The sequence below is a fragment of the Nelumbo lutea genome, chromosome 3, assembly GCF_056320005.1.
Source record: "Nelumbo lutea isolate HS-2025 chromosome 3, American lotus-T2T, whole genome shotgun sequence".
Taxonomy (NCBI): Eukaryota; Viridiplantae; Streptophyta; class Magnoliopsida; order Proteales; family Nelumbonaceae; genus Nelumbo; species Nelumbo lutea.
In genome coordinates, this window is record NC_142686.1 from 9,794,534 (window position 1) to 9,815,761 (window position 21,228).

Below are 21,228 nucleotides of genomic sequence, written 5' to 3' on the forward strand. Positions count from 1 at the left end.
TAAATTTTCAGAGAAATAGATTCATATTGGATTGGATTCTCTACTAGGGCCAGCACTCTCTGCCGCATGATATTGAGCTATCTGAGGGATGAAATTCCATATATTGGTAAATCCGTTCTTTTTGCTGCACATTCAATACTATACATTTTTTCTGTAGAAATACAATTGTAGAGATGTGGGGCTCTCTGTTTCTTGCAAACTATACCTTCAGTTGAAATGCTACAGGGAGCACTGAATCAAATAGCCTAAGCCATATTAGAAGTCAGTTGAGATCCATTTGGCAAATTTCTAGCTAGTTGTGTCCTGATTTTGTCTTGTTTCTCTTCAAATTCTGAAACTTGTGAAGTGATTTCATTTCTAAAACTAGTTATAATTAAAATTCCTGATCAAATTATTTTGCAAATTAAGGAAACTCAAACAAATGCTTAAGCAGTTACTGTCTTGCTGATGAGATCCCTATGATCAGAATCACTCCATTTCTCCATCCATATAGAAGCAGGCCACGTGTCTTATGTCTCCTGTCATATTATTAAACTGTGACAATGTTATGACCTTTTTTACCTATTAAAAGGAAAACTAAACACGTGACATGATACGTAGAAATGTGAAAAAGATGACACGAAGATGACAACATTTTACAACAAACAAGAACTGAGATGACTTATATACTCAAAGTCGAACTCGACATTTCTTGATCTGCAAATAGAGTCATTCAATTGAAATTAGAGGATTGATCAATGAATTGCCAAAGTTAACTGTGAAACTCAAGCAACATATGAGGAGGATCTGCGCTTTAATTCCCCCACTTAGTTCATCTCCTCATTTGTATATTGACGAGAGATTTTGGCAAATATTACAGACCAGTGACCGGAGAGATGTTTATTGTATATATGTTATTGATTGACACAAGATATATTATAAGGTGGGCCTCAGCCAGACAGAGCATGCAATCGATGTATATTTCTTGTTTGATGCACAGATTTATTCTGTCCAATTAATTCCAAACCTGATTCGATGTGGCTTGATGAATTGATATACTGTTTGATGCACTTGATGACCTCATTTTTGCCACTTATTGCTTTCTTTTATTATTATTATTATAATATGTATATTTTGGTGGGCCTGCGGTCTACCCTGGATTTCCTTCCTATTTTTTATTTGGACTATCGACCACAAAAATGTCGAAAAGATGACAGAGAGATGTCAACATTCTCTTTGCTTGTTTGACCAACTCTTTCTTTTACAACCTAACGCCCAAGGACTATAGTATAAGGCTGTATTATGTGGGTGGGAGAAGAAGGAAGGAGGAAGAGGAAGAATTCATCTCTGCAAAGGCTAACTTTCCATTAGTTTCTAATGCCAAGGCATCATTTGTTGGAGAAGAGAATGGATGACAGTTGCAGCATTTGGCTTATGGAGAGAAAGATCAACGGTTTGAACTGAAAAATCTTTTCTTTTCTTCTTCTTTTATGGACTCTTTGCATTTACACTGCTTCTATATATTCTCTATTTATTTATGCATTTATTTGTCCAAATTCTCCCTTAATCACATCATGAATGAGCAATCTGATTGCTGAACCTTCCCCCTGCCGCCGGTCGGGCGTGTCAACGTTGGAAGTGGGGAAAGGGAGGGAGGCTTCGGGGAGCTAGCAGAGATATAAAAGCTACTACCTTACCACAATAAGTAACAAATTTCTGTTCCGCTTGCAGATTTTAAGGGGGAACTAGCTAGCAGTGTCCTTCAAACAGTTGAAAACAAAATAAGATCTATTTGGTTTGGGTTACGTACATCTAACGATCCAGAAAGCACAGAAAGAGAGAGAAAAAAAAAAGTTGTATAATAATTAATAAATAGAGTTTATATAAAACTTCAAAGCGTTCACTGTGGTTTTCGAATATCAATTATATATCTCCCCTCACTTAAATCTAGCTTACCTCCCTGTATCTTAAAAGAAGTTGTCAAATTTAGGTAATTAGACCGACATATTACTAAACTTTGAAAAGTAATTATACAACTGTATCACACACCTAAATTTTAGGTATAGGCTACAAAACTGAAGTTCTTTTACCCTTAATATCTCTCTTATTAGGCTCAGCTTAGGAAGAGAGCAAATACAAATGTATTTGTACAAAATTTGTATATGGAATTTCTAAACATTGTATTTGCACAGTATATATTTGTATATCAGTATATGCACTCTTCTCAAACTAATCAAGCCTAAGAATCACAAGTCAAATGATAAAGTCTTGGAAATCTACGACCTCCCCAAAGAACTTTACTCCAGGTTGAGAAACAGCCACCTTAAAAATTTTGTTAAAAGCAAATCACTATCAAAATGATGCAAGGGAGGACGTAGCTCGTCTTGCCTCAAGCCCAAAGTTTAAACTCTCAAAAAAAAAAGAACAGAAAAAACATTACATGTACCTGGGAATTGGAAAACCAGAGTCATCTTAGTGGATTAAAGATCTATCTTGTATGGATATTTGATTGATTGAGTAAAAATAGGTGCTTGAGGAACTATCTATTCCAAAATTCGAAAGATAATATATCACACAATTAGCCTCTCTAAAGATATGATTAAAAAAAAAATCCTAAGCCGGGCTGCCAACCGGGAATTTTCTTCAACTTGGTAATACACACACACCAAACCTGAATTTAGGAAGTTCACTAAGACCATGTAATTACTGTCAGCCAAAATATTATTCAAATTGAAAATTGAGCATAGTTGAAAACCATCTAGAAAAGCTTTAACTTTCACTTTCCAAGAAGATACAATGCTCATAGAAGCAAGAGAAGCCAGCAATGAAATTTCTTTTGCAATCTCTAATGACCCCACCTCCCCCACCCAAACCCGGGTTGCCTCTATATTTTTGTGGTGGAGGTTTCCAAATTATCCATTTAATACATCTTGAATGGACATTTTTAACAGGAATTTGAAGACAAATGGCCCAAGAGGTGTTATGATTAGCAACACTAGGCCATGGTGCCATATTATTTAGTTGACTAAACCAACATTTTATTTGAATAAAATGTTGGTGTGTTTTTGTGGATTTATCCGTATACCTATCTGTACATTTGATTTGCTCATGTATGTAATTATGTAATTACAAGAAAGTCTCAATAACCAAGTTGCCATGGTGAACCTAATTGGCCAAGTTTCTCCTCTTGGATACCTAACCATACAATACAAATACATACAAACATATAAAATACAAGATTTTACATCTAAACATTTGTATTTGTACTCCTTCAAAACTGAGCCATAGTAATAAAACAACAGTAACAACACCATCATTTCATATCATATATACTCGATACATGAGAAAAATGCAAAATGCACTTTTATGTATGCACATTGTTTTCTAAAGCTTACACGTGTTGAGGACAGGTGGCACTGAATTAAGATGATGTGCCGAGGGTTGTTTGTTACTAGCAAATCCATACTCATCTAACCTGGGTTTGCTTCCATTTGCAGTCATCAGACCCGCCCATCCTGCTTAATGACAAACGCTCAATGTGACTCCTCTAACACAAATAAAAACTCATGTGGTGTTTACAATTTATACTTCTCTCATGCAACACTAACGTTATTAGAGGTGGAATTCTGTTGGACAGTTGCAGCCAGATACTTGTATATATGATGACATTCTTTGAGTGTACATGTATGTACTGTGTTGTGTATACGGGATAGCCCGTCCTGTCCATCATGTATACCCACAAATCCCAACCTGGTTGAATGCGGAAATCAATCTGAAGTCTGCATTATAACCACTCAGAGACAGAGTCAGTTTGAAGCTTCGATCACACTCTTTGTATTGAATTTAATTATATGAGATCTGGTATATGCAACGTTATTCAATTTATTAGTTATGATAAATACACCTTTGGGATTATCTGATGCTGACAGAAATTAAAAAAAAACAATACATAGTTGCAAGTTTTAAAAAGAAAAAAAAAAAAAAAAAAAACCTCCAACTTTAGCATAAGGGTTAAAGGCCGGGTACTTTGAAAGTTGACTTTACGGATGGGCCTTTCTAGACCCAGATGCCGGTCCATATAAAAAACTGCCTTTCATTAGTTATGGAGGAAATCGTCCATAAAAGGAAAAGATAAACTAGAAGTTACTGCATTTTCTCTGACACTTTCTGGCAATTGCAAGCATTAAGGTTATGTTTGGTTTGAAGGAAAAGGTAGAGAAAGGAAGGGACCTTTTCCTTCAAACCAAACACATCCTAAGGAAACGAGTTAATGAGATTGTAGGTTGGCTAGAGTGTAATAATCTTATTCAATCTCTCGAACTTATAGTGACGCTACCTTAATTAATAGGATCATTATATTATTATTAATATTATTGTGTTGTTGTTGTTAATAAGGATGATTTAAAGCAAAATTACCTTAACACTACATTTGTAATACCTTTAAGTAGTGTTAAATACATGTTGAGGTGAAATTAATTTCTGAATTTCTTAAAGTTAATTAGCTCAGCTTTCATGATCAGCATATATTAATTCTACTAGTGGTTTGGTTTAGATGACGAATGCATGATTTGAAGTAATGATTAAGAAAAAGAAAGAATGCATGATTTGCATTGCCACATCCATCCATAGCCTCTAGTTCCTTCAGCGAAAAATGACCATAAATCTGCCCCATACTGGAAGGAGGAAGGAATAAATGGAGGTGTGTTTGATCCCACAACCACCACCAGAAACATGGATGTGGATAGAACCTTATCTCTTTCAACCAACCCAAATCTTGGCGTCGCCATGTTATGCTGCATTATTTCTTAATTAATTTTGCCCTCCTCCATCCATCCATCAGTCATTACTGCCGTCGATACACTCATCAACCATGCTAGCTATAATGTAATTAGGACCAATCCCGTCGCCCATCGCCTGACGTGTTATTATCAGGACCGGTGGATGCATGCATTTATTAGTGTTTCTGAGACTAAGATGAGAAACTGCAGGTTGAGGTGATATATATAGTACCCATTTAACCCAGGGGTTGTGTTGTGTGGATAGTAGATGCCAATATATGGATCATAGGATTAAAGAAATTAAGAAGTAATGTACACGCGGCGACTATCCGCATGGGGTTGCATGGATATATACAATATAACATAAAAAACGAAAATGTAGATTGAAATGTAGTTAGCCAAGGTGCATGAGATGAGTGAAGAGTGAAGAGGCTGAGGCTCAGCCATTCATCTCCAACATTCAATCCTCATCTTGAGGGTTGAAGCTCTCATTTACCAAGCTTTCCTTTTCATTATCTTCTTGGAACTGGTATAAACTGTGTCACCACTTTGATCCCGTGCACAATGTCGACCTCTTCGATAAACGGGTGCCTTACCTCCCTTTCTCTTGCCAACTCCCCTGTCAAGAGAATCACACTTGCCCCTTCCATCTCCTGCAGGCTCAATCCTTCTTCTCCTTCTCCTCCTCCTCCCCCTACCCTTATTAGAAACGAGCCTGTTTTTGCTGCCCCAGCTCCTATCATTACTCCTATTTTGGTATTTTACTCTCTATCTCTCTCTCGAGTTCACAAGTAAAATATATGATTTAAACAAATTGCATTCTTGTTGGTCTTGCACAATTATTGTGCACCACTTGTTTAATATTAGTGTTATTTATTCATTTGTTTATTTAATTAGTATTTTTTATTCATTTTATAATTAACATCTGTTTTCCCTTCTCTGGGCTTTGGTAGACGGGCCCAAGCCTGGCCTATTGTCCAACTCTCAAATGTTAGCAATATTGCAATCACGAGGTTCAATATAACCTCGGAAACTACAATTGATGCCGACGGCCATTCTGTCATTAGTTCAACATTTGGCAACAAATGAATTATATGTAGTTTTAAGGCCAATGCCATTTGTTATCTAGGACATCCTTTGCCATGTGGAGGGATGTATGCCCAATCAAAACCATTCATTTGAAGCTCATGAAGTCACGACATAATTATATCTTACCACGTCACGTCACTTATGTTCATAGAATATGTTGCCAAGTCAGTTATGTTTCTAGACATTCTCTTTTCTTTTATTTCTTTTATATTTTTATAACTTAATAGAAAGGATTCTTCCTTTTTTTTTTTTTCGTTTTGTTTTTCGAGTCTTTAATTTTATGACAAAAGGGGACTCTACTTTTCAGTTCCTTCTTAAGATAATTACTCGGAGAATAATATATACTTTACATCATTTTTTTTCTTTTTTTATCCAGAGAATGTAAGAAAAGCAAGATTTCATTTTCTTGTGGACTCAAACTGTTTTTGTTTGTCACCTTGTGTGTCCACACCAGCTTAGGGAGGAGAACCCTTGAGACCACCATGGCTGGAAAATTAACAAAGTGTATGATGTTCTGTTGCATGAGGAACCCCTCTGTAAGATTTCTTACGATGAAAATCGACCACTGGAACTTGCCAAAACCTTTGTTTCTTTCGTGTATGTGTGCTTATTTTTTATTTTTGAAACAAACAATCATGTTTCGAATGAGACATGATTTGAACTAGTTTAATATTTAAGGCTCAGTTTGAAAAGAATACGACACAAAATACAAGATTTTGCACTATTTATACTCCTTCCAAACTGAGCCTAATTTTCATGAATGTATGTGAGATTATTAGTTAGAATTCATAAGATTGTCCAATCCGCGTTGCTTTAAGGAGCTTAGTTAGTGCATTGTTTGATTTTGAGATTAATTAGCAGCATTCACTCTTCATTAATTGTTTATTTTGTGTTGGCTAAAACCTTGTGCTGCTCCTCTTATACTATACATAGAGAATAACAGAAGGCATCTAGAAGAAGAAAAGAAAGTAAATCCAAAAGGAAAAAAGAAAGAAAGAAAGAGTATTTACACGATGTATTTTTATTTTATTTTTTTTAAAAAGAAAAAAAAGAAACAATTAGAAATGATTGATATAACATTTATCTTTATCTATCTATACTATTATAAAGCTGATTATATAATGTCAACTAATATCTTTATCATTTAATTACTTGCGCATGTACCTTAGTATACTAATACCAGGTATTTATCTTAAATTTTATATAATTCATAAATACCGCACCATATATAATATGTGATTAATATTTATATTTTATGGCACATGCTCTCTAATATTAGTGTCATGGTGAAAATAAGGTATCACCTTTTAAAATTATATTTAAGCTCAGTTTGGAAGGAGTACAAATATAAATACATACAGTATAGATTTATATAAAATAATATAAAATATATAATTTTGCACTCTACAAATTTGTATTTATGCTCCTTCCAAACTGAGCCTTAAGAGTAGACATAGATCAAAAAATTTGATGGTACCATTCACAATAGACTTTCTGTATCATGGGATATCAGGAAAGGGTCAAACCAGTTCCTCCCTTTTTTTTTTTTTTTTATGGGATTTGGTAGGTTGTTTTATTGCACTTAGCAGTTAGTAGTTAGTACATATATTCCAGAAGTCGTTAACCAAGGTGGTCAACTTCTGGACGGGCCTTAACCATTAAAAATTTTTAGTTTGACGAGGTCTAGAGTCTCTGGTTCTAGATCATCGGCCCACCTGACGCCTTATCTGACTGTTCGTCTGTTCTTTTTTATTTATTATTTATAAATATATTATATTTTTTTTTTGAGAATGAAAGATGCCTGCCGTTGATTCCGATCTTGTGTCTGAGTGAGTAGCGTAACCAATCGGCCATCAGATCAGAATAACCGCGAGTTGCATATTTCCAGACGGTCCCGCCATTTTTTATTTTTTATTTTTTTATTTTTAAAAACAGCAAAGCGAAAAAAAATAAGAAAAAGTATGAAAACACACAATGCAGAATTCTGAATTTCAGTCCCCTACAACTAGCTCTCTCTCCCCTATAAATTACATCCTGCCCGTGAATTTGGCATCAATTCACGGTCAGATGCATTTCCCCTATACTTTGCGCCTAGTAAATTCTAATCAGAGCTGATTGGTACTTCTCTAAAAAAAATAACCGTTTTTTGGGGGGCTCTAATTTTCAATTACAGTATAAATAAAGAGTATCGCCCTGTGGGCTGTGGGCTGTGGGCTGTGGGGGAGAGGTGTCTGGTTTGTGTGTGTATCTACCACTTGTCGGATAACCAGTGATTAGGTGACAAAAGAATCTATTGCGAATTCACAACAAGAATATCCCTCCAATAGAAGGTCCAAAGCACAGAATTTTGGGATATCAAAGTATTGATTTCTTCAACTCTTTCTCCCAACTTAATTTTAGTTTAGTTTTCTTTTTCTAACTTATTTCGAGAATTCGTTGTTCTTTCTAGCTCCATGAAATCTGCATCTTTGTTTCTCGATATTGGAGATGATTTCTCAAAATTTCAGGCTTTTCTTCGGAATTATTAAGAGAAACTTAGAACTATTTTGATGAATGAACTATTTCAGGGTGATTCACGGGGTAACATGCTATCATTTGTCGTCTTCCCATGTAGTTTCTGATCGTCTGTTTCTTTCTACTCTTCGTTTTTACCTTCAGAGTTCTCAAGATACCTAAAATCCTGTATCATTTTGTTTTCAAGCATTCCTAAGAAGGTTCTTCTTTTACCTTTAAGGAATTAAAGCAACGTTTTAGAACCGTTGCCGATCGATCTAAGCTCCCAGTAATTATAGGTAGATTAGAAAAAAAGAGGCTTGAATCGTCGAGATCGAGCCACTTCATTTTAATCTGATGAGAACTAATCCGGAATTTCGGCTTTCTTATTCGCCGTAAACAAGCTTAAACTCCATATTTTGATCATAAAATATGATTTGGCAAGGAACTAAAAATTAGTGATGCGGAGAAAGATTATTATAATTCTATAGGTCTGTCAAACTGATTTTTGTTCTATAATATCTGTTTTTCTCTAATGTATGGGTCAATAAAACTGCAGAGAGAAGAAATGGGGAAGGATTCATACGAGGAAGCCATTGCAGGATTACAGCAGCTTCTCAGGTACCCTCTTTTTTTTTTTTCTGCAAACCTACCTCTACCTGTGTCTTGCGCCTTCTCTCACCGATATCTCGTGCAGCGCGTTCTCAACTTCTCATCATCTCTGGTCTCTGCGTTGCGTTTGACGCCTAGACGGTTGGAGAAGAGTAATAACTAATCAGTGGATGGATAGACCCAAAACCGGATGTTTATTTTGGCCTCTCTTTTTCTTATAAATCACTTGCCTAATGCCTACCGAGTACCCATGGCCACGGGCCACGGGTGTCCGACTCCGAGTGGGAGTGAACGTCAGCCGTTCGTATTAGGCCGCATTTTGAGGGGTTTTTTTTTCTGAATACTTATTTTATTAAATTTTAACACGCGAATAAGTGTTTTGGTACATTTTGGAATGGATGGATGCAGGGAGAAGGGTGACCTGGAAGCAGTTGCGGCGGCGAAGATAGAGCAAATAACAGCGGAGTTGCAAGGGGCGGTGGTCGATGGGAAAGTGTTTGATCCGGTGGAGCGGATGAAACACGGCTTCGTCCACTTCAAGACTGAGAAATTCCAGTATGTGGTTGCGCTTACACTCTCCCTAATTACTCCTGACCTGTAACAATAGATACTGGCCCAACCAATAATATACCACGTCATCCTGATAGTGTGGGCCACATTTTTTATTTTTATACAACTGGCGTGGTGTATTATGATTGGTTCACTCTTGCTGGAACAGCTGCAAGATTTTGACATGCACTAACAATCGTTTATGGGCAGGTATGGTGATGATTGATGACAACGAATTCACCAAAATCAAATTAAAAAAGATGTTAACAAATGAAGTTATTTAATAATTGTAGTTCACTGACACTCCGTGGTTGACCAGTGTTGTGTTGTTTAATATATAAAATACAGGAAGAGTCCTGCATTGTTCGGGGAACTAGCCAAAGGCCAGAGCCCAAAGGTACAGTGCTTATGCTTCCTCCTACTGATTTAGATTTTAGAGCATCATGTACTCTTTCAACACGAACAGCTTGTCCACGGACCACGGTAATACAAATACGGTTAAGAAATTAAGTGCGACTGTCATAAAAAATAAATAAATAAAGACAGCAGCGTCGCAGTAAATTAAGTGCGACTGTCAATGTGGGGAAGGTCCAAACTTTTTATGAGAAAGGAGCGTGCCCTCCTTTATAAAGGGTCATGGTGAACTCAAGGAGATGGGATTGGGAAGGGTTTGAGTCTCACTTCATATTAAGTATCCTTTTTACTACTACTACTATTATGATGGCCAGAATGGAGAACTTGAACCTGCTGATCACAATATATTATTGGCCAAGTTCACCCAGCTACACATTGAGCACATTTCTTGTATTTTATAGGGTGAACAAGATCAACAATGTGTTGTGGCCGGTAGATGTCAGCTCTATAATGGAATCCCAGTCATCATGCATTCATGTAATTGACCCAACCCTTCATTATAAAGGGTGAAGCTATGATGCTCCAAAGGTCTGATACCGGGAAAGCCCATTATAAATTGTTTAATATATAGGGCCAAACCAAAGTGTTTTGCAAGGTCTTCAGTAATTAATGATGATGGGTGTTGGATGATACCATGATGGTGATTTTTCTATACTATTGACTATTGTGATCTTAATATAGTTGTATTTAGAGGTAATCATGGGCCGGGCCGAACTTGGGTATATGAATTTCAATATAAATTGGCATTGTTATATATAATATAATCAATATCTACATGGATATAAATTGTGGGCTGTCTAAAGCATTGGGCCCAGGCCCACCCTAAAATTTTTTAGTAAAGGCCTCGGCTTGTTGTATTGTAATAATGCCATGGCCCTTGGGCTTATCTAATTGTATAACCGTGAGAAAACCTCACTTTTAGGCTTTGTATTTTGGGGTTTAAAAGTATTTTGACTTTAATTATGGTACCACAGCCCAAAACTGAAAGGCAGGAACTAATCGGCTTGTTTATGAAATGATAATCCCTAGTTAGGTGTTTGCTGGCACTTACCGTAGCTTATCCAAAGTTACAGATGCTTATTGACAAGAGGTGCAAGTGGAGTTGCCCCGAGATGAAGAATTTCAACTCGAGTTCGGGGTTGGGCTCTGGTTCATTCAAAACTCGACAAATGTTCAACCCAATCTGATTCAATTTGCATCCTAATTATTTATTAGATTAAAGTAGAGTAAAATAGAAAGAGGCAACACATGTGAATTTTGATATTAAGTTGAATCGACATATATTGACTTGTTCTTGTTTTGTTTTTGGTGGGGTAAATAAATGATTAATGATATGCAGTTTATGGTGTTTGCGTGCTCGGACTCTCGAGTCTGCCCGTCGCATATCCTAAATCTCCAGCCGGGAGAGGCTTTTATGGTCCGTAACATCGCTAACATGGTTCCCGCATATGATCAGGTGATTTTTCCATTCTCTATTCTCTATACAACACCCCCTCCTCGCTAATTAATTACTTTTCAATTAACGATTTTTTTTTTTTCCGGATGGATTCGATCTATCCATGTTGCATATTGAATTTAGCTTTTAATTTATGTAAAATTACTTTTATTTTTATTATTTAATGAAATGGAAGTTTATGTGTGTGTATGTGGGGTGCAGACCAGGTACTCGGGAGTTGGGGCGGCCGTCGAATATGCCGTATTGCACCTCAAGGTAAATATCCTTGGATGAATCGTTTTCCTTATCCCCATTATACACTCATCCTCTACTTTTTCTTTCACTAATATGGCCTTTCCCAACAGGAAGGTTGTAGGAAGGTTGTAGGAGTGGAAATGACAAATGATTCAAAGTTTGTGGTATGGTTGTTGCTTTAGGTCCCCACAAGGCCACAACCACCCCCTACTCCAATTGTCCCCCATGGAATTGCTATTTGCTAGCCACCACTCATCACTCATGCCTCTTTCTCCACCATTACATATACCTAACCCCTCAAAATGACATTCTCTTGCCAAAGTGCCAACCACCCACCAAGTGTGGAAAAAGGACATAACATGTACTCCAAACTCCGACTTCAAATATTAAGGAACCACACACAACAAGTCCAACCTAACCTATAGCCTAAAGAATAGGTGGTTAGCACGGGTAGATATGACAACACATTAACAAGGAGATTATAGGGTAATGTTTTTTGGTGGGGGCGGGCAGTTTCTTACAAGGACGTATGACTTACCTGGAATCGATCTTTACCAAATCTTTAATATGAGTATGACTTACTTTACTACCCCCGTCTTACATATACTGTAGCTCATCCTATTTTTACCAAATCTTTAATACGAGTATGTATGATTTTGCGTAAACTCAACAGGTGCAAAACATCGTGGTCGTTGGGCACAGCTGTTGCGGTGGGATAAAGGGGCTCATGTCTATCCCCGACGACGGCTCCACCTCCACGTACGTCCTCTCTGTCTCAATCTCAATCCTCCCCTCTCCTCTTATTTCCATCTTCTCTACAGTATTAATTCCATTCTCCACTGCTTAACTTTATCTTGGGTATATTCTGGCATCTATTGCATCCCGCAATATTTTTGTCAAGACTCCAAGACTCAAGAATGGTCCTTTCACCATTTTATTATTATTATTAATTTATTATTTTGGGAATCTTCCAAAAGTTATAGTTTTATATCTTTATCATCCTTCATGCATGTTTCGCATGCATCTCACCTTTATTCTTTATTAAGTAGTATGTATATATACCCAACTTTTTTTAATGTTCACACCTTTTCCACCATAGATGCGTAGGGGATTCGCTAATTGCTTTGACTGCACCTTCTCGTGGCATGAGTAACAAATTTCGTGAAACGAATTGAATCAAATTTATTAATAATCGTTTTTCTTGTTTATTATTCCTTGAAATTTACCATTGCTGGCTCCCTGTCTGTTGTAACCTGTATCTTTTCTTGAAAATAATTAAATAAATTAAAAGGATAAAATTATTTACTATTTGTTATCATCTCTAGTGACTTCATCGAAGATTGGGTGAAAATATGTTTGCCTGCCAAGCACAAGGTGAATGCTGAATACAGTAGTTTGCCGTTCCCTGATCAATGCTCCCAATGTGAAAAGGTAATTAGTTCCGTCTTATTTGGTTTTCCTTTCCTTTTAATGACTATAAGACACAATATATAATTGCACTCACATGACAGTCCACATTCAAAAGTTCAATTTTTTTTTTCAAATAATTAATGTCAAATTTCTAGGATCGATCATGTCAATGTCAATGACGGTTCAAATGTGCAAGGGGGGACCCTCCCACCTTCAATAATTGTGATCTATATTGAATCTTTTTTGTTGTCCCACTGTAAATGTAAATGCAGGAAGCGGTGAATGTATCCCTGGGAAACCTACTAACTTATCCGTTTGTGAGAGAAGGATTGGTGAAGAAAACTCTGGCACTTAAGGGCGGATACTACGATTTTGTTAACGGAACTTTTGAGCTTTGGGGGCTCGACTTCGGCCTCACACCTTCTCTCTCTGTATGATCATCCACCACAGTCAGTCAATGATCCCTTCCATCTCTTGTTTCTTAATATGTATCGTGTATGAGTAGCTTTCATCACGGGCGAATATAAAATAAATTAATTAAAAAAAAAAATTGGTAGCCAAGAGGGGCATCTTGAATTCTTGTGTGTTAGATTTATCAAGTTTCAAATAAAAGAAATTGATGTGCCGTTTGCGTTCTCTTCTTTTAGGTAAGAGAAGTGGCTTCGATACTGCACTGGAAGCTCTAGAGACTCTGCTTTTATCTCTTTTATCTCCCCCACTGAGAGGTGATGGAAACTGGAAAGAGCCATAACAACAACATCACCATCACCTCACAACGATCAAGCCTCTTTCTTTCTTCTTATTGGACTTAAATTAAATTGGGGTCTGTAGATCATAAAAACCCTTATTCCAAAAGTTAGAATGCAACTTCTTTATCGTTTAGCCCAATGCGCAAAATTCTTATACCTATTCTTTCTAGCTTCCAAAGCAAACAGTAGAAAGGATGATACAGATTGTACACTTCGACGCTATTTCTTTCTGGACGAATTAAAACTGCAAGTTTTATGAACTCTGAATGGGATAAGCTTAAGTTAAAATAAATAAACTTGGGTTCTGGTGAAATCGAGATTCAGCATAAGACGATGTATCAATTCAAAAGGTTGGATGTATTTGACTTCAATGTGTTAGTATAGAGTCAGTCACAGACTCACGGAGGGTCGTCAAATCTGCCTGCTAATATATTAGCCTCTAATCTATTATATGTGCCTAACATTACCTTAATTAATTAACCATCTTCTGAATTCTAACGACTTAAGTAATTCTGCACCACCTACCATACATACGCACATAAAAGGGAAAAGGAAAGGATAAGAATTTGATGAAACAGAGCATATTTTGGTCGGGAGTCGGGACACAGGACAATGCATATACATGGGTCTCGGCCACATTTCTCATATTCAGCGAATCAAGATGCTGAATGAGGAGTTTTCTGAGGTTTTTTTTTTATTTTTTATTTTTAATCTATCTAATTCTAAGGGTTTGTAACTAGACCAAAAATCCCTCCGACCTAATGGCACCTTTGCTCCATGTTAATAGTTGGTCACTGCTGGCTACTAAAGGAGATATCATAGCATTTAAGCTGGGATCCTTCACCATGTACGAAATATTCCAAAGGCAAGAAAATTAATTACAAACTTACAAAATTGAATCGTGTCATAATGTATTACAGACCAAATATATTCTTAGATTAGGACAACAAACAAATAATATTTAAATAGGAACTAACCTGCCGATGACGCAGCAGGAAAATTTAACTATTTTTTGTTCTCACCCTAGAGTCGCATGTGTATTATGAGATAGTGACAAATAAATAAATGGAACTTATTTAAATTTCAATTTAATCCATTAGCATTTGGATTTGAATATCTAATCCATCCGATTCAGATCAACTTTAAATATCGTATATTTATTATATTAAAATAAAACGCGATCATATATTATAATTATTAAAAGAATAAAATAGTTTAAGATCATCGGCTTGTAAAAGACCACAATTAAACACGGCCAGCCTAGTATCAACCCGAACAGATCAAACATACCAAGCCATTTGATTGGTGATTTACACCGACTTAGTATTAGAATATGAACTCTGGCCTAACTAAAAAAAAGCTGTAAATGGTACCAAACAAATGTGAAATGCAAGAATAGAAAGTTATTGAATTAGATAGATGGCTAATTTATAGATAGAGTTCTAACATACTCGTGTATAGTTGGCCAAGTGGCCATTTTGTTACAGTTGTAATCTTGCTTTGTTATAGCTGTCATCTTGCTCTGTTATACTTCTGATACCCTCCCCTCAAGTTGGAGTTTCAGTGGATACGATGCCCGATGTGGATGATAGATCGATGAATTTATCGTTACTGAGAGGAAGAGATCTGCAGGTTGAGAATTACTTGGAAGGTGGAAGGTCTGAATCTCTTGCCACTGTATTTGTTCACAGATAGTCGATGTCGATGTGTTTTGTCTTTTCATGAAAAACGGGATTAGTAGTGATATGTAGTGCAGCCTTACTGTCACAATGCTACTGCGTTGGAGATGCAAGAGGAATATGAAGATCAGCAAGGACCCGTTTTAGGCATAACATTTCAGCTGTTGTGGTAGTCATGGCACGGTATTCTCCTTCGAAAAAAGACCTAGAAACTATGGGTTGTTTCTTTATTTTCCATGAAATGGGAGAGCTACCCAACATTGTAATGTAGCCAATTGTCGACTTTGGAGTTGAGGGGCAAGAGGCCCAATCGAAATCACATTACCCATGAAGAACAAGGTTATTTGAAGCTGGTAAAAAATGCCATGATGTAGTGTTGCCTTTAAGAACTGGAAAACATGGAGGGCAGCATCTAAATGTTCTTGGTGTGGTTCATGTATGAATTGACTAAGACGATGGACAACGAAGCTAAGATCAGGCCTTATTACTGTGAGATAAACAAGGCATCCTACCAAAACCAAAAGGAATCTGCATATAGACTTCTTCATGGAGATCTCCATGAAGGAAAGCGTTGTTTACATGAAAATCCCAATGTTTTGTCGTGGTTACAGCCAAGAGACATCTAATAGTGACTAATTTAGTCACTAGTGCAAATGTATCGTGGTATTCTAAATATTCAACTTGCCTATAGCCCTTAGCAACTAAATGGGCTTTATACCGTTCGACTGAACCATCAGCATTGAACATTTTCTTGTATACCCATTTGAAGCCAATGGCTCATTTGCAGGAGATAAATCAACGATGGGCCATGTTTTGTTTCACTCAAGGGCATCTATTTCATCAGCGATAGCACGCCTCCAATTAGGATCACAGACTACTAAAAAGAAGGTAGGTTCAATATGGGCAAAAGCAGCATTAGGGTAGGATTGTGGTATTCACGAAGATGATGCAACTCAGGTTGTCAAGCACTTCGAGAACTACTGGATTATCCTAGAGGTATGGTTAGCATAAGAAAACCACACGAACAAAGATAAGAAAAGAAAGAAGCCAAGAAGGAAAGAAGGGAATGAGAGAATGTAGATGTATATTTCTGTCTCTATTGAACTCAGTAAAATGGTGAATCATGCATCCATTTAAGAATAGACTGCTTAAGAGCAGTAGAAAACCCCACAACCAAATTCCTTTTTCTGCACAATTAGCCATTACTCCAAGTATAATGAGGGTGAGCTGTTGGGTTTTGTTCAAGCTCAATGATCAGTTTCTGTAAAGCTGAGTCAGTATTCCAAGCCTACTGCAATTGTTGATACAAGTCTACATCCAGTGCACTCAAGGCCAATAATAGAAGCTCTGAAGATTGCAACTTGGAAAGAGCATTTGCTGCCTTATTTTCCTGCCCCTTTTTGTACTGAATTTCAAAGTCATAGCCCATCAGTTTTGCCATTATCTCCTGTTGTGCTAGAGTAGAAATTTTCTGCTCCAACAAATATTTGATGCTCTCCTGATCTATCCTTATAATAAAATGTCTATTCAATAAGTATGTACTCCATTTTTTGACTACAAACAAGACAACTAGCAACTCTCTTTCATATACTGATTTTGCTTGATGCAAATGACTGAGGGTGTGACTTATATAAGAAATAGGATGATTATTCTACATAAGAACTGCACCAATACCCACACTTGAAGCATCAGTCTCAATGACAAAAGTCTTAGAAAAATCAGGAAGACCTAGGATTGGGGCAGAGCAGAGACCTTCCTTCAATTGGTCAAAAGCCACTTGGGCCTGTTCATTCCATGAGAATTGATCTTTCTTGAGAAGATCAGTGAGAGGCTTAGCAATTTGACCATAATGCTGCACAAACCTCCTATAATATCTTGATAATCCCAAGAATCCTTTCAGCTGTTTCAAGTTAGAAGGTGGAAGCCAATTGCTGATTGCTAAAATTTTAGTAGGGGTAGTAGCAACCCCTTGGGAAGAAATAAAGTGCCCCAAGCACTCCACTCTAGAAGCAGCAAAGGAACATTTGCTTCTCTTGACATACAAAGAATGTAGTGGCAGTAACTCAAAAATAGCTTCCAAATGATGTATATGAGTCTACAAATTTGGACTATACAGTAGAATATCATCAAAAAAAGACTAAGACAAATCTTCTAAGATATTGCTTAAAAACATGATTCATCAAATTCTGAAATGAAGATGGAGCATTTGTAAGGCCAAAGGGCATCACCAGAAATTCATAATGCCCTTCATGTGTCTTAAAAGCTGTCTTGAATACATCTTCCTTATGCATTCGAAGTTGGTGGTAACTAGATCTTAAATCCAGTTTAGTAAATACACTACCACAGATAGCTCATCCAAGAGATCATCCAAAAGAGGGATAAGGAAACCTATCATTCACAATTCTATTGTTTAATTCCCTGTAGTCTATACAAAGGCATCATGAACCATCTTTATTTCCCATTAGAACAACAGTAGAAGTATAAGGACTTACACTAAGTTGTATAATACCTTTTTCCAACATTTCATTTACCAACTTCTCAATAATATTTTTCTATAAAGATGGGTACCTGTATGGCCTCTTATTGACAGGGAGGGCCCCAGGTTCAATTGGGATCTTGTGATCAAAGCCTTCTCTGTAAGGAGGCAGGCCCATCGGTTCTTCAAATACAGTAGAGTACTTGTCCAAGATCTTGCAGATTGCTTCAGGTTTGGCTGCATTATTCAGAGTAATAGAGAACAGAGAAACAGTAGCATCAACATCCTCTTCAATACTGCAGAGTTGCAACAAGGCTAATTGTCCTCCTTGCAGTAGTGATTTAGATATTCTTTTGCCATCAGTTGCTTTTAGTTTATTAGTGGTAGCTCCTCTGACAACATGCTTCTTCCCATCAACCCTAAATTCCATTCTCAATTATTGGAAATCCCAAACTATAGGTCCTAAGGTTGACAGCCACTGAATTCCCAGTACCACATCACAGAATCCTAAAGTTAAGACCATGCAATCTACTGCAAAAGTGGTGCCTTGTATCTGCCAACTAAATCCTTTACTGACTGCTGCTATATACACTTTATTGTATCTCAGCTACTGATACAACCATTGGCTTAGTGGTCTCCACTTTACCCCCCAACTTCTTCACAACTTGCTCATCCACAAAGTTATGTGTACTACCACTATCAATCAAGATTTGTAGAGGTTGTTTCTTGTGATACCCAGTCACCCTCATAGTCTGAAAATGTGAGTTTCTTGTAATCGCATTCACCGATATGCAAGGCTCAATAGGGGGGTTCTTCTTCCTTACATTCTTCTGTAGTGTCATCTTCATCCTCATCATCATTTAGTTCCACAACATATAGTTGGGCTCTCTTGTGTTTCAATTGGTGTCCTGGTGTAAAGGGTTTATCACAGAACATACACAACCCTTTAGTTCTTCTATCAGCCATTTCCATAGCTGAATACACCGTAGGTGGCTTGTCCCAGATAGGTGTTCCCTAAATCTTAAGAGGAATAAATGGTGGGGTTTAAATAGTACCTTGTTTAGAAGTTTGATTATTACTCACAGCTTTCAGATACACATTCTTGATTTGAGAATTATACTTTGACTGTTTGTACTTTTGCACAGATTCAAATAACTTTGCTAAGTTGGCAGCATGCTTAATAGTCATGGGATGAAACATTCTCACATGCATCTGTGTTTCATATTCTAACCCGGTAATGAAGCAACTGATTTTATATTCTTTAGTCAATTCCACCATGGTCAAGATGTTCTCAAACTGCTCCATATACTCAACAATAGAGCCTGATTGTTGAGCTACATTAATTTTGACATCGGATCATCAAAGGCATGACCAAACCTACTCGCGGTGGCCTTAGCATAATCCTCCAAATTCATGAGGTCATTAGTGAGTCTAGACTTCATCAAAGCGTGATGCCATTGCAGTGCTTTACCTTCCAAATGGATCGCTGCCAATTTGACTTTAGCAATAGACGAAGTGTTATCCAAAGAGAAGAATTGGTCACATTTGTAAAGCCAATCCTTCACATAGTCTCCATGAATTTCAGGAAATCTACCTTTGTAAGCCTCGTGGAGAAGGAGGAATCAGAGAAAGAATTACCATCTCCACCATTTCTTGGGTGTCCTCTCCCTGATGTCTCCCCTGTCTGCTCATGCCTTTCTTACTGATTAACCAGTGTCATTATCATATCCTTTAGCCCAGCGATGGATTGATCCAATCGAGCATTAGATTCATTCAACTTCCTTGTTAAAGCTGCCTCTACATCTCGAATGGAAGTTTGTTGTCGTGTTGATTCCACCATTATCCAGAATCAGAACAAGCTCTGATACCAATGATGCATCTCAGGTTGTGAAGCACTTCGAGAACTGCTGGATTATCCTGCAGGTATGGTTAGCACAAGAAAACCACACGAACAGAGATAAGGAAAGAAAGAAGCCAAGAAGGAAAGAAGGGAATGAGAGAATGTAGAAGTATATTTCCGTCTCTATTCAACTCAGTACAAGAACTTTATAACAGCTCGTTCAACCGCCAGCTCAACTCATGCCAATTAATATAACAAACATAATTGTCTAACATCCCAACTAATATAACAAACGTAACTACCAGCAGAATTTTCTGCCACTTGCTATGCTACATCAAAAGAGCAGTGGGGGTTGGCATGAGTGACGAGGCTGAAAAGGGAATTGATCTTCATAAAAAACCGCATCTTGACCATAAGGGTAGCGGATGAACACACTGCGAATTGAATGGCCTTATTTAATTAATTGTCGTGCGAATGGCCTTAAATAGAATGAATTCCCATCTCCAAATGGGAACCCAAAACTTGAATACGAGAGGGTCTAGCTAGATTCTCTCTTTTTTTCTTTGCCATTGCGTCAGACCTTGTGAGACTCGAGCACCATGCACTTCTTTGGCTAGAGCCCATCTTGCTTACAACTATACCAATGAGCATGAGACTTAAATCATGACAAATTTATATCAATTTAATTTGGATGAAGGGTCAAATATAATTATAAATGAATTGAACTCGGGTTTTCTAGAATTAATTGGATTAGGTTAAAGTTAAAATTTGGACAAGAGAATACCAATTTCAGCCCTACGTTAGATGGATGTTACAAAACTAAAAATGGAAAGGCCTAAGAGAAGTCGTGGGTCTTTATGATGGGCAAAATGGAAATCCCCTCCCTGCGAGAGGTTTCAAGCTAAGACCAGCAAGCCATTCTGACTTAACAGTATGCACATGTCAAAATTAATAACTTTTGGTATATACTAGCAGCGAGAGCAGAGCACCATTAATGATGTCTGCGGCATATAACCACCGTTTTTACCTATTGATGGAACCTTGGTCTGCAGTATCCAGTCATGGCTTCATAAATCTAGCTAGCTAGAAAACACATAGATAAAACGCTTCCTTAATCGTTCATTTGAACAACGTTTCACGCGTCCAGTCCAAACTCCACATGCAACTCACACCTCAACACAATTTCTAGCTTGCATTATTCCATGCTCCTGGGTCCACCATATATATGTCAGGGTCAGGACCGGAGGAGGAGTCTGGATCGGGACGACAGAAACCCTTTCTCTCACTAGGAGAAAAATTAAAGAATCACTATATAATTATGTAAGATTTAAATCATTAATTAATGTAATCCGCTTGGCAAATTAGTTCTATTATTGTTATATAGTCAACCATCCACATGAAAATATCATTATTCACGTTGCTTTGTTAATTATTAAATAATTTCTGCACTTATGAATGAGACATTTTACC

At 37.2% G+C, this 21,228-nt stretch overlaps 1 protein-coding gene across 10 annotated transcripts; it reads left to right on the forward strand.

Annotated features, from left to right (window-relative positions):
* Positions 1 to 1,296: 1,296 nt before the first annotated feature.
* On the forward strand, positions 1,297 to 13,902 carry LOC148862828 (carbonic anhydrase, chloroplastic-like). 10 transcript variants are annotated; one of them, XM_088979946.1, is made up of 11 exons: positions 1,297 to 1,432; positions 6,301 to 6,382; positions 8,899 to 8,960; positions 9,360 to 9,506; positions 9,849 to 9,897; positions 11,254 to 11,370; positions 11,572 to 11,625; positions 12,278 to 12,363; positions 12,930 to 13,035; positions 13,287 to 13,463; positions 13,662 to 13,902. In XM_088979946.1, exons 2-10 carry the CDS (start codon positions 6,329 to 6,331, stop codon positions 13,449 to 13,451), a joined length of 840 nt encoding a protein of 279 aa, XP_088836072.1. In that variant the 5' UTR covers positions 1,297 to 1,432; positions 6,301 to 6,328; the 3' UTR covers positions 13,452 to 13,463; positions 13,662 to 13,902. The 10 variants fall into 10 exon arrangements, with proteins under 10 accessions (XP_088836072.1, XP_088836068.1, XP_088836066.1 ...); XM_088979942.1 differs by having other exon boundaries at positions 13,287 to 13,445; XM_088979945.1 differs by lacking the exon at positions 1,297 to 1,432 and adding an exon at positions 5,317 to 5,513.
* Positions 13,903 to 21,228: the final 7,326 nt, after the last annotated feature.

Excerpts from the sequence above, each read along its gene's own strand:
- LOC148862828 (XM_088979939.1), top strand. The coding sequence starts at position 5,322 with ATGTCGACCTCTTCGATAAACGGGTGCCTTACCTCCCTTTCTCTTGCC. Across the intron at positions 9,507-9,848 it reads TTCAAGACTGAGAAATTCCA|GAAGAGTCCTGCATTGTTCG; the intron begins GTATGTGGTTGC and ends TATAAAATACAG. Across the intron at positions 13,036-13,286 it reads AATGCTCCCAATGTGAAAAG|GAAGCGGTGAATGTATCCCT; the intron begins GTAATTAGTTCC and ends ATGTAAATGCAG.